Genomic DNA, 13,614 nt, shown 5'->3' with positions numbered 1-13,614 from the left:
ACCATTAATACTTGTATTGACACAATATCTCAAAGACAACAGAAAACTATAATGAAATTACATAAAGATGTACTTAAGTTCTACTTAAGCGGATCCAAAAAATATTCAGCTAAATGCATTTAATATAAATTTAAACTAAAACAAATTTGAACTAAAATACAATTAACATGCAATTAAGTGTCTGAAAACATTACATTCCGTTCACACTTAAGTACTGTATATTATTTTAAAGTATATTATTTCGCTAACACTTTACAATAAAGGCAATGTATTAACAACAATGTTTGTTCAGATTAGTTCACAGTGCAAAGCCACAAAAATAAATGGTTATGTAACACTGATGGTTTCATGTGGGTGATGCAAGAGCCAGTAAGAGTGCTCAAACTAATTTTTGTGCATTTTGACCCATGAATTACTCAAATTTAGATCAACAGCAACAACAACATTGACTCAACACTGTTCTGTTTACCCTGTTATGTAAATTAAACAGCACCTCTGAAAGTCAATGCTGGACAATTCTGTGTGGTCTGACCTCTGTAAGTACACACTCTATAGCTCAGTGTATGTTTATTTAGTGTGGTCAGGCCGTGATAGACAGCTGAAAAAAAAGGCCACAATGTCAAAGAGCCGCAACATCAAACATATTTGCATAAATTGAGATATTTAACTGTGCTAATCTTTGCGAGTTGTGTTGAATGGCATTGTGGGAGTCAGGAAAAAATCATAGAAAAGTAAGCAGAAAAGAGTCAAAGGCATCTGTAGGTGGTTGCCAGAGAGGTTACACAGGGTTCTGTTTGAATCCAACTGTATGAACAAGCACGGACAGCAATCACTCTACTGTTGCTGTGTCAGAATTGATGTGTCAGTCAATAAAGAAGAGGAACACAAAGCAAAAGGAGACCGTAAGCAAAACCAAACTCCCAAGAAAAGATTGATAAGAGAAAACACTTTAGGGTTGGGCTGACAAAGCAATAGAATCATTTGCCTGTGTTTATATCACTGATCAAAAGTCCATGTTGATCTAATCTAAAGCAAACATGCGCTAAAGGGAGGAGCAGCATCAAAACAGTTGTAAAATATTCTTCTTGGTAGAAGAAATAGATACTCACAAATCGAGACGAGTTGTCATTCCTCACGGTTTTGGCATTACCAAAAGCTGCAGTGGAAAAACATGCTGCGAGTTAGATATGCCATATTAATTCAGCACTATATTTCTACTTTGTGTGATGTCATCTGGTGGAAAAAATATCCTGAATCCTCTAAGCTATCTTTCATCATATTCATGAAACACAAAATAATTAGAAGGCCAAAAACAGGAACAATTTCACATGTCCTATCAATAATTTTGTCCATTATAAAACAGTGTAACGAGTATATGCAAATTTTAGTTGACTGTGATGGACACTGAATGGAATTTACATTTGGCAGACACTTTAATCTGAAGTGACTTTCATTGCGTTTACTGTTTACATTTTATTAGTTCATGCATTCCCTGGGATTTGAACCCATGACCTTGGCATTGGCATGCCTGTTTAAGCTTCAAGATGGCACCACAACAAATGAAAGTATTATTGAGCATTCAGATTAAACAAACAATGGCTACATTTAGAAAAGCATACTAATATATTAGTGCAGTACATAGTATGCATACTGCGTTCAGTATGCAAACGTTCTGTATGCATGGAACATTCAGATTACCTTACAGCAGGACATTTGCAGTATACAAAATACTGTACTCAGAATACTGTATCCCACAATGCAACTTTCCATTTCAGTGACAAATAAAAGTTGATAACTTTGAAAATGGCACAGTGGGACTTGGTAAAAATTGCTGGTCCCTGGTCTAGTTGATGAAATATAGGTAAGTATAACTAGAAAAAGTGGCCGTATAAAATGTACTGAGTCTTTTTAGATTTTGTTTATTTTCTGTGACTTTTTCAGGTCTGGTAAACTTTAAAATTCCCTGAAATGTTTTGTTTTCCTAAGTTATCCATGACCATGGGACTTCTGCATACAAGAACTGCCTCATTTCTTTCAAATCTATTTTGTTCTCCAATGAAATACTTTTTTGTTTTGCTGCTTTGCAAATATGGTTTTACTGAAACTAACATTAATCACTCTTAAAAATAAAGGTTCCAAATAGGGTTTTTCACAGAGATGCCATAGCATAGAAGAACCATTTTTGGTTCCCAAAAGAACCTTTGAGTAAACAGTTTATTTTATTTCAGTCTTTTCTTTTATTTAAGAACATTTTAGAAATCTAAATAACATTTTACCACTGTAAAGAACCTTTTGTACAATGGAAGGGTTTCATGGATGTTAAAGGTTCTTCATAGAAACATAGATGCTAATAAAGTTCCTTTATTTTTAAGTGTAACATGTCCCTCATTAAATATAATGAATTTTTGCATTTTCCATCTGAACGACATCTCCTCATAGTATAACCTACATACACAGAAAGTCTATGGTAGAGAAACATGCAGCAGGAAATGTGCAGGACCCCCAGTGTGGGGCTCATTACTTCCAGCAGCTAAACTCTCCCAGATGTGGGACTTCACTCTGCTCTGAGTCCTGCTGCCAAGAAGCACTGGGCATTCCTGCTCCATCTCCATCTCATTGCTTATGGGCATTTCCTGTTCATGGCCCCACATAAAAACACAACTGTCTGATTGCCAACAGGGACCAGGGAGCTTTTGGCCCATTAGTAGGGGTAGGATTATGGGAAAATCCAAATGATATACGTCTCAAATCATCTTGATTTCAAACTCGCCTTCAAGAATCTGAAAGATCTGCCACTCAGCTTGCCTTTAACTGACCTCCAGAACATCCAATGTATGTTTAAAAGGACAAGGGACCTGAACATCCTACAGGTGTGACAACTGGTACAAAATCAAAAGAAACGGAAAACTCACCCTCAAGCACAGGATTGGACTGAAGCAGCTGCTCCTTCACTTTGTTCACCTCCTGGCCCTTCCCACACACTGCTGCCACATATGACATCACAAACTTACTGGCCTCTGAAAAACAGACCACAGAAGAATGAGGTCAGGGGTCATCTTTGAGACAAGACCTCACCTCCAAAAATCCCCTTTACATCAACTCATCCTACAGGGAGAAAACGCCTTTCCCATTCAAACTCCCCCATTCCTTTAAAAGCCAACCATGAGATCAACTGTTTAAAGAGTCTTCCAACATTCCATTGAGCTGGTGCTATTAATTATAAAGAGATGACAGACCAACTCAAATATAGGGGAATGCTTGTGCATCATTGTCCAGTTTGCCTTACATAAAAATTAATAATAATAAAAATCATATATAGATATGATCACTATATAGATATAGTTTGTTAGATTCATATCATCAAGTCAGATTTATTTCTGTAATTCAGTTAAAAATATTGGTTTAAATGATTCTATTTAAAACTTATTCACTGATTTGTTTGCATCATCATTCAAAAATGTCAATGGAAGTCCCAGTGTGCCTTAACAAATATAATCAAATATATCTAGTCAAATATTGCTGCATATTATTAAATTGGTGCGTATAAATGAAAATGTTAAATTAGACTTCCTTTAGTTCATTTCGTAAAAAAAAAAAAAAAAAAAAAAAATGCGCAAATTATTTTAAACTATTTGTTTAAAACTGTTTTAGTTTTTACATGAAATTATTTAAATCTACTTGGCACAAATGGCTGTTTAAGATTTATCTTGTTCAACACTTAATGACTTTCCCATGTCTGGACCTATGAGAGTAGTGACTTACACACAGAAGTGATGATATGAAATGTTTTCTGAAGGGAAGGACGCCCACTTATGTTTTAGAGATTTACAGCTATTTTTGGACTCTGCTCAATTCACAGGACTTAAACTATGAAACATTTTGATCAAATCTAATATATAGAGATAGAGTGATAATCAAGCAGATAGAAAATAACACCATAACTCCTATTTCATATAGCTTAAGCATGGATCCTGAATATGGAATAGAAGAGTCCAATTTAATTTATTAAATTGGACTCTGAGCTGTGGTAGATTTTCATTAGTATAGAAGAGCATTTTGAAATTAACAGTCACCTTGACTAACAGTCAATGTTTTTCATCAGCCCTTGCTCTGTAGTATGAAGTGCGTGGATTACCACAATCCTCATTTATCTCATTGCCTTAACTGTTGGACATCCTGGAATGGTTGGCAGAGTAAGATGGTCATTTTAAAACAAGAGTCCAGCTATGCACTACTAAACAGCTGTGGTTTTGTAAAATAAGACAACTTCTTTCAAATGAACATGACAGAGTTGAGATGACATTAAAAGAACAAGCAAAGGTTCAGTCAAAAGAGCACTATACTACACCTGCTTGTAACACTTGCAATACAAAAACTACAATAAAAGTGTGTATTTTATTTTATTTTACCATTATTATTATTATTTTTTTATTGATATAATATGCATGTTGAGCAAGTCATTAACTGCTCGATCATCTTTATTTTCTGTAAGGCAAATATTTATTTTTTAAAGATGGATAGGCAGGCACAACTTTATTACACAGAACTTCTAAACAATTTGCCATTCTAAACACAAAGAAAAATTATGTGATGTCTCAAAAGGGAGAATATGAGATGGTATCCATATGTAAACACTGAATGGGAGCCAAATTAAAGCGTCAAATACATTTATGATTGGATCATAAATTATAAGGAACACAGCACCTGTTACCCATTTGTATATCTTGATCTGTTTCCCAACACCAGATGAACAGTTTGACACAAGAAGAGTAAGTCCTCTAAACCAATTTAATCCAAGATATTACTTTAGATGGCAGAATAGTCATTGCATAACAATTTTACTGTTGATCCATCCAGAATCTATAAAATACAGTTTACTCTCTACTTATCCCACAAAGCAAATGCAATGGAACTACTGTAAAATGTAATAGGAGCAAGTTAGCAACAGTGCATTTATGGGTGAATCATCCTTTGACGGCATTGTTAAATATGAATTGGAGATAATTTAGGAATGAGTGGATTAAAAGAATGAGCATGAGGGAACAGGAAATGACATCACATAGTTACAAAATCCTATATAAAGAAAGTATTTAGTATCACAATACTGGAAAAAAATGTAAAGTTAGCAGCATCACTACTGTTATTCAGTTGTCTTGAGAGAGTCAACTTACTGAAATGCTATTTAAACTTATAGATACTATTCTTCTTCTGAGGCTAAATTTTTCAACTCCAACTCCTCCTAGACTTTTCAAGCTAGAACTACCAAACTCAGACTAGACCTTCAGACTGTTCTGACTGTGCTATATCTTTTCAAACTGATCCATCCATCCATCCATCCATCCATCCATCCATCCATCCATCCATCCATCCATCCATCCATCCATCCATCCATCCATCCATCCATCCATCCATCCATCCATCCATCCATCCATCCGATAGACTGTACTGCCTTTAAACCCATCAAACTTTATGCTTTTAAACCACTTCAGATTATTTCAAACTGAAAACCTTTCAAAGCTTTTAAAACTTCTTCAAGCTTTCTGGTCAGACAACCTAAAATGTTGTCTCAACAAACTTTTTTTTATCTAGTTTGTTACCGATTAGCTTGATTCAAGTGTAAGTATTTTCAGTGGTCTTACCCGTCTTTCCTGCTCCGCTCTCTCCAGTGATGAGAATACACTGGTCTTTATCTTGATCCCGCAGGGACCGGTAGGCCTCATCTGCCAGAGCATAACTGAAAAGAGAGAGAATATTAAGGCCTTAAGAGTTAATTGAACAGCAAAGCAAAGCTTGCATTTGCAATTAGGCACCTGTCTTCAGTGCTCTGCTGAATCTGTATCATATCAGCAATTTACTTCAACCATCTAGACCTATTATTAACATACCAATCCTAAATCGAGAACACTTTGTGATATGTTCCAATAAGAGGACATGCAGTGCATGGCTTAGAGGTGGAAATTGCCAGTGATGGCCACACGCCAGGGATTCATGTTTAAAACCTGGACAACACTAGGTCACATTTATTTTCAAATGGATTAGGGTAGTGGAATTTAGGACCCAGATTTTACATGGGACAACAAGTGGCGACACAAGACAGTACCAAAATTGCTATTCAAACATAAGTACACAAATAAAATCCTTGCAATTATAACTTTGAAATGTCTTCATCTTGATAATACTGCATACACATTATAAATTAAATAGCTATAAAAATAGTAATCTCTGCATCCAATAATTCACTGCACAACACACATTGTTCTCAAGCCATACTAAACACTGTATATGATTAAAGAGATAGTTCACTTAAAAATGAAAATTCTGTCATCATTTACTCACCCTCAATTTGTTTCAAACCAGTATGAATTTATTTCTTCTGCTGAACACAAAATATATTTTGAAGAATGTCGGTAACTAAACAGTTGATGGACCCCATTGACTTCCATAGTATTTTTTTTTTTTCTACTATGGAAGTCAATGGGGTGCATCAACTGTCTGGTTACCTACATTCTTCAAAATATCATATTTTATGTTTAGCAGAAGAAAGAAATTCATACAGGTTTGAAACAAATTGAGGATGAGTAAATGATGACAGAATTTTAATTTTGGGGTGAACCATTCCCCTAATTTTTATTCTGCCGTGCACAACAACTCTACCACAACAGACCTGTGATCCATGTTTGGTCACAACCCTCCAGCAGTCTGTTGAATCATTTTGCTTTGCATCAAATTTTCTTTTTAATGATGGATGCATCACCAGTTGACAGCACTTGAGAAAATTGCTCAGACCAATTACATTGATTTCCTGATAGAAAACAAACAGGATATATCTTCTTAATTAATATATGCAATTAGATTAATTCTACATAAATTCCAGGGTGATAAACAATAGAAAAGTGGGTCATATTATCCTATAACCCAGCAAGCTCTGTAACAGTGATGTAATTGTAAGTGATTTGTTTGAAGAGGAAAAGACAACAGCAGCAGTCTTGTCAGTTCACATTTGTATGAGTGGGTTTTTGGCTGCTGTAGACACTAGGCGTAAACACGTCCATTACTGACTGACACTCTCCAGTCTAAGTGACCAGCTCTAAATAAATTGGCCTAAAACAGTGCTAATTTCAACCCATTTTATTCTACCTCCCAGTTTCCTCCCAGTCTGTGCTTCTCAACAATCATTACTCAGGAATTTTCCAAAACCACTACTAATAATAGGTCTGATTGTGAGGGAAATGCTGCATGTATTTCCCCTCCTCTAAGTCTGGATTCATCAGGTTCACGAGAAGCTATAGTGGTATACATAAAATCATAGTGTACAAAAACTCCAGAGCATTGATAAGGAGTTCCAGGGTTAAATGGAATTGATGTAATACTTAATTTATATGCATACTTAATTTATATGCATACTTAATTTATATGCATGTTCTTAATGACCATGACAAAACTGCCTTATCTGATGTGGCATGCCATACATTAAAACATTTGAGAATTTCACTGGTTTGCCCTAAAATGTCAGTACTTATTCAACTCATAAAAAAGGGTAAATAATGCAAGTAAATAAAATGTTAAGATACCATGCAAACAACAACCATATTTGCAATACTTTGACTTCAAAATCTTTCAAGTTGCCTACATAGACAACATTTTTAGGCATCTTAGGCTGTTCCAATAGTGTCGAGGATGATTATGCTGCCTTCTATGATGCATTACTATAGTCAAATCCAAAAGGCACTGTCATGTTAACAAATTTTGTGGGCAAAGAAGGTAAATTTCCTTTATCAATAGTGTAACGATGCATGAAGCACCACTTACTCAGAGGTCGCTTCCAAACAAAGCATCTTTATATTGGTCAAGGCTGCAAATTCATGTATTCAAAGCTTAAATATGAATCTGATGCAAACTACAATTGGGGAAACATCTCTTCTCATGTGAAATTGTGTGGATTATAAGCAGGCTCCATTATAAACAATTCAATACCAAAAAGTATAGATAAAAATAGTTCTATCGATTATTTTACCCAAGTATTTTTATTTTTGGAGAACTTTATTGTTAGATTAGCAGCATGCTAAAGCTAAACTCTACTGAAATCAAGTGAGAGTCTCCTGTAGGTTTCGCAACAATAGTGATATTTGTACGGCACACAAAGTTACTGCATATGTAGAGTGTTCCAAATCAGTAATGTATAAATTAGAAGTGTTTTTACTTGACTGCAATAACCAACTATTTCATACAAACTCCTATTGGTAGTCACTAGAGCTGTAAATCTTCACTTGCTTCACGATTATATTTGAGTATAAAATGATTCTCAATGCATCACAATGAATCTTTTCCTCAAATTCATTTATTGATTATATTTACTATGCAAATAAAAAACAGTAGAACAAATATAATATAAAGTAACAAAATATAAGATACACCCAAAATCTTGAATGTACTGAACAGACTGACACTCCAAAAAATTGCACCGAGAACTAAACCCAAAAATATGGAGTCCATCTGATGCTGGTTTGGGCTCTGGGCGGAGGTCTGGGAGTAGAAAAGTGAAGAGTAGGAGAGCCAGAAATGGCACGGGGCATTACATCAATCCAGAAACGTGCACAGCCTAGAGAGCAGATGTTTGAGCATTGTGGGGTGGCCAAAACGCTCGACATGGCCCAAACAAAAGAGAAGCATAATTCAATTACCCAAACCCTGACAGAGGAACATGGGAGGGGTCAGGGTCCCATTGAAGTAAATTTGCCAAAGTGGCAGATCTGGACCAACGGGATGCTTTAGGCACTGCAAAACCTCTTTAAGTGGAGGTGGGTCAACGTGAATATGAATGCCTTAAATCTGAAGATGAATGGACCCTTCAGGATTCCTCAGTCAGTCTACTAAGAGCAACAAAAAAGATAAGCACTCTTCCAATGACAAAAGGGAGGAGACGCGTATGTGGTACTTGTCCTGAACTGTGAGCTAAAATTGAGTTTTGGTTTGCATTCAAAGGCCAAGGAATCATTAGATGTTCTTCGAAATGTCTTCACGCCCTGCCTGGAGCCACACCATGTGCGGAGAGAGAGGAAATTGAGAGTAAAGTGAGAAAATCTGCAGTTAAATTTCTCTGTGTGATTTTCACAAGGTTAGGATAGAGGGGTCAGTTTGCTAAGTCTACAAGAGAGAGATATTTCTAGAGTATAGAATGTAGAGAAGTAGTGTCTTGCATCACTCTGACTGATATAAGACTTGGTGAGATGAAATTTGTGGGCTTGGAGCATCCACATCTGACCATGAGATGAATGAGAGCTTCATGATGAATGGAGGAGGGATGTCCTTTAGCACATGGCCTACAGGAGATTGAACAGTAATTTCAGCTTGGCTTAATGCCGTGGTAAGGCCCAAATCCGCAACATGAGGCACATGGCAGAAAATAGTAGGTTTCTACCACCCGTAGTCCTACATATAAGGGAAAACTGATCATAAGGACAGGAACACCCAAAATACAGCCGACATTAATGCAGTTAATGTACAGAGCTTTTCTGTAGAAGTGATTCATTTACACTGTATGATACTGTCACATCTAAATGACATATTGGTTCTGAACACCACCACTTAATTCTTTAATATTGAGAAAACTATATTTTTGGTAACAATTTGTTTTTTTATTATAACAAATCTTTTTTTTTTATTGATTTTATTTTTTATCTAATTATTCCAAAACTCTATTTTGAATGTTACAGTTCTTAGTTTATTTTTATTAGTTTTATGTTGCCAAGTGGACAGACTGAATTCAGTAAGTGAGACGTTAGATTCAAACCAATAACTTTAAATTAGTGGTGGGCACAGATTAATTTTTTTAATCTAGATTAATCTCACTGTAATCTTGGAATTAATCTAGATTAAAATGGCTCATTTGAATTCTGCCGAAGGCATTCAGAATATGTGTGTGCTACCCAAATAATGACTAAAGGGCACGTGTTTCTTAAATACAAAGTGACATTTAAAAGAACTTGTGAAGAAATGCCAGAGATTTTTTTATTTTTTATTAAAACTTAACATAATAAAGTATGATTTTTTTTTACATTTTTTTTTACTTTGATGAGCATATAAAACAAAACAGCTCCTTGGAAAAAATGAAATGTAGCCTAATATTGTAGTAGTTATAAACAAAGGTCTATTTTTAGTTCAGATTAACATTTGAGGGCAGCAATTTTATTCATAATGTCAAAATAAAACCAACGTAATGTTACTTGAAAGCATTATAGCCTACTATTCCTGCCAAACTTCCATGGTTGCAGTTAGTTTTACTACAGTAAATCCATGGTAAATGTTGCAGATCTGTGGACACTGGATAGTTCATTCATGGCACAATGTTTCTTCCTGGCTTATGCACTGTTTGATCCGTTAATAATGGAGAAATGTGAATGTTTCTCACTAGATCTCGCAGTGATGTTATTACTTAAGTAGCGAATTCAAATAATTTATTTACTGGATCTCTTGATCAAGATCGGCTCGCGCTGCTTTGGTCTAAACTGATAAACAACGGTCCGTCAACCACACAATAACGAGTAGCTCAGTTTCGTTCCGCTTGCATTACGTTTGCCATTTGATGTCGGACAACGTTGTGGTCGCGCCAGCGTCTCTTACCCGCCTACATTTGAAATAACGAAATTTTGGTCGGCAGGAAAAATGGTCCAACGAACCGTTCGGTTTGAAAATGCGTACCGAACACCGAATCGAATCCGCGCTAAAATATCAAGTATCCCAACCCAACTTTGAGAATAGATTAACGGCGATATTTTTTTTATCGCCCGAGTCTCACGTTAACGCAGCACGTTAACGCCGATAACGGCCCACCACTACTTTAAATCAAGTTCAAGTCTGATTGTCTGATCTTTTTGACCAATTCACTTCAAAATAACTGACTTATAAAGAGCCATTCATTTAACGATTAGCAAGAAGAATGCAGACATTCAATAAACTTCTTTCAAAGGTGTCAAGAAAATAGTTAAAGGGTTACTTCAGGATTTAGCATTAAGCTTTGTATTAGTAGAAAACCTGTAGTATTTTCGAATTACCATGCTTTCCACCCTCATATCCCCCTGAGAGGAGAGATTTATGTATTTTTTGTCTGGAAAAAATCCTCCGATGACGCAAAAATCGTCATTTTGCGTCATCGGAGGATTTTCTGGCCAGAGGCTAAAGACTACAGCCAGTAGATGGCGTTGTTCCGCATGTTTTCAGCCCGCCCATACAGGGTGGGATCTCACTCACAGAATGTACACAGTGTCAGCCGTCTTTCTTTGGAAGCTAAGCTAGCAGGCTCTTGTTCTGTGGAGAAAGCTGAATAGTAGGAGAAAGCTGAGTAAGTAACCATCCTCCTTTTCCCGGACTTGTCCGGCCCGATCGTTCAAAATGTACGGGATTCAGCTTTTGCTTTCTGCGGTCGCTATTCCTTGTTTACATGCACACCTTTTGTTTCAATCTAACTGAATTCATTCCGATTGGTGAATTTGAATGTAGTGTTTACATGAACGCTAAACAAGTGATCGGTTGATGTGCGTTTTACCATTGCTAAGAAAAATTCCCGCTCCCCCGTGAGAGATGCGAGACCCGGAGCGTCTCAGTAATGACACCACCGGTATCGCGCCGTTCTCCCGCGGCCGTCAGCCTCGTCCTGCTCGCCACAGTAAACATGATGAATGGCGACTGTAGAACGCAAAAGCCGAATCCCGGACATTTTGCACGATCTCTAAATCCCTTGCAAACTCATCACGTAGGCTAGCTTTGTTGTTTTAAACTGCGCACTCTTACCGGTAGGCGTGGCCTCCTGAGACAGCGAAGCAAGTGCATTCTGGGAGTTGTTGTCTTTCATCCACATAAGCCAAAAATACATTTTCTGGCTTTTCTCATTCTAGAAAGCTCCAAATTAAAAAATTTCTTCACATTTCTTCTACTTAAATGACCTATTTTAAATACACATTCATCTTCCCAGAGGTGAAGTATCCCTTTAAGTTCTAGTAAAACAAGAAAAGAAAAAAAGAAAAGAAAAAGCAGCTGGTTGCCTGAAAATAGCTGTACAAATATGGTAATTTTTCCATATTTGTGCCTGTATATTTTACAAATTATAATGTATTATACTGTACATAATAATTCATATAAAATAAAATCATATGTGATGTCACAGCGCTTTTTTGGAAAGTTCTTTGACCATTTTTGAAATTTTTGTTTAACACAACTGAATTGTTTTAACTTGCAAAAGCCATACATTTGACAGTATTTTACAGTAAAACTGCATACAATGCGATGTTAAACATTTACAGTTCTTTACCTTTACTCATAAGGTAAGGTAAAAAAACTGAACTATTTTATAACATACATACATACAAATAATTAAATAAAATGCCAAATACTCAAGAAATGCCACACAGCAACTGGGCCATTAAATCCATGTTTTTTTGTTTTGTTTTCTGGGCAGGACAAAACACACTGTAGCCAAATAATGAATTGCGGCTCAGCATACTGGACACCTCGCTACACTGGAACAGGACATCCATATCTCCTTCTGAATGAGCCACAGCGGAAGTAATGTTTTCCAACTTGAGGTGGAATGATCACAGACTACACTGAAACAAACAATGGACCACAGAAGCCCGGAGAAGGAAAGCCCCAAAAAACAAAACAAAAAAACAAGTGCATTCAACCAGGTGGCAGAACACCTCAGCTGCTTCATGCACAAATATAGCTCTTGTTTTATAGACTTTAGTGTGTCCGACTCTTCATGCACATGGAGAAGCTATTGCACAGCCTGAGAGAGTAAACAGCTACAGGACGTGATGCTTTTCCATGAGAGATATGAAATAAGACAATGTGACTTTCAACAGTTCAATAAAAGCGTTTTTGATCTCCAGCCAAAGTCATGACAGATATTGGGTGTAAGATGAGAGGTCTACTATACACTGAAGACTTTAACCTAAAAGTAAAATTGACTTTATAAAAAGGATATTTCAGACTCCTCCAATGTAATTATGTTTTTTGGGGGGAAAAACAAAACAAACTCTAATCTTCCATTTGCTGAGTGCTTTTATCACAAAAGGTACTTGCACATGTTGTGTTGAAACAATAGAGACCTACACTTGGGATCCCCCTTCCATCATCCCCTTCACACGCTCAGGAAGTAGCAAGTCGGTCTGTTTTTAGTCACCCAAAACCGGATGACTTTACTGCTTCCCTCTATCTGCACTGACTCAGCTTTCCTGACGTCTGTACACTGTATGTTCTGTCATGTGTCCTACATCTGTCCTTTGAGGAGACCTATGTAGACTTAAATTTAGGCCAACCAAGAGAGCTCTCTGTGGGAAGTATTTTAAGGGAACATTTATACCTTCTTTTGGGAAACAGAAGGCAGCATTACATTCTTCCTCAAGCAGATGAATAATCCAGAATGCATTGCAATGAACTCATTGGAAAATAAACTTGGCATCTGAATATGCCAACTTCCCTTCTATATAGTATGACAAGAATGTATGTGAAGAGAGCAGCATGTCCAAATTATTCGTTAAGAATTCATAAAACAGTAGGCGAGAAGTACCTGGACTACATACCACTTCTGGGATTCTGAAGAGAGCATCCGATGGACAC

General features: G+C 36.5%; 1 protein-coding gene across 4 annotated transcripts in view; it reads right to left on the bottom strand.

Annotated features, from left to right (window-relative positions):
* Positions 1-13,614, bottom strand: part of myo1b (myosin IB) — a 110,120-nt gene that overhangs the window by 43,579 nt on the left and 52,927 nt on the right. For all 4 annotated transcript variants that reach the window (XM_079881744.1, XM_079881745.1, XM_079881746.1 and 1 more), the window contains exons 4-6: positions 5,640-5,734; positions 2,913-3,017; positions 1,110-1,156 (exon numbers count right to left, since the gene is read on the bottom strand). In XM_079881744.1, the coding sequence (XP_079737870.1) occupies positions 1,110-1,156; positions 2,913-3,017; positions 5,640-5,734 (247 nt within the window). The remainder of the gene's footprint in view (positions 1-1,109; positions 1,157-2,912; positions 3,018-5,639; positions 5,735-13,614) is intronic.

Source organism: Squalius cephalus, assembly GCF_949319135.1.
Source record: "Squalius cephalus genome assembly, chromosome: 9".
Lineage (NCBI taxonomy): Eukaryota > Metazoa > Chordata > Actinopteri > Cypriniformes > Leuciscidae > Squalius > Squalius cephalus.
The sequence above is the reverse complement of the archived record's forward strand: the minus strand, read 5'-3'. Positions and strand labels throughout refer to the sequence as shown.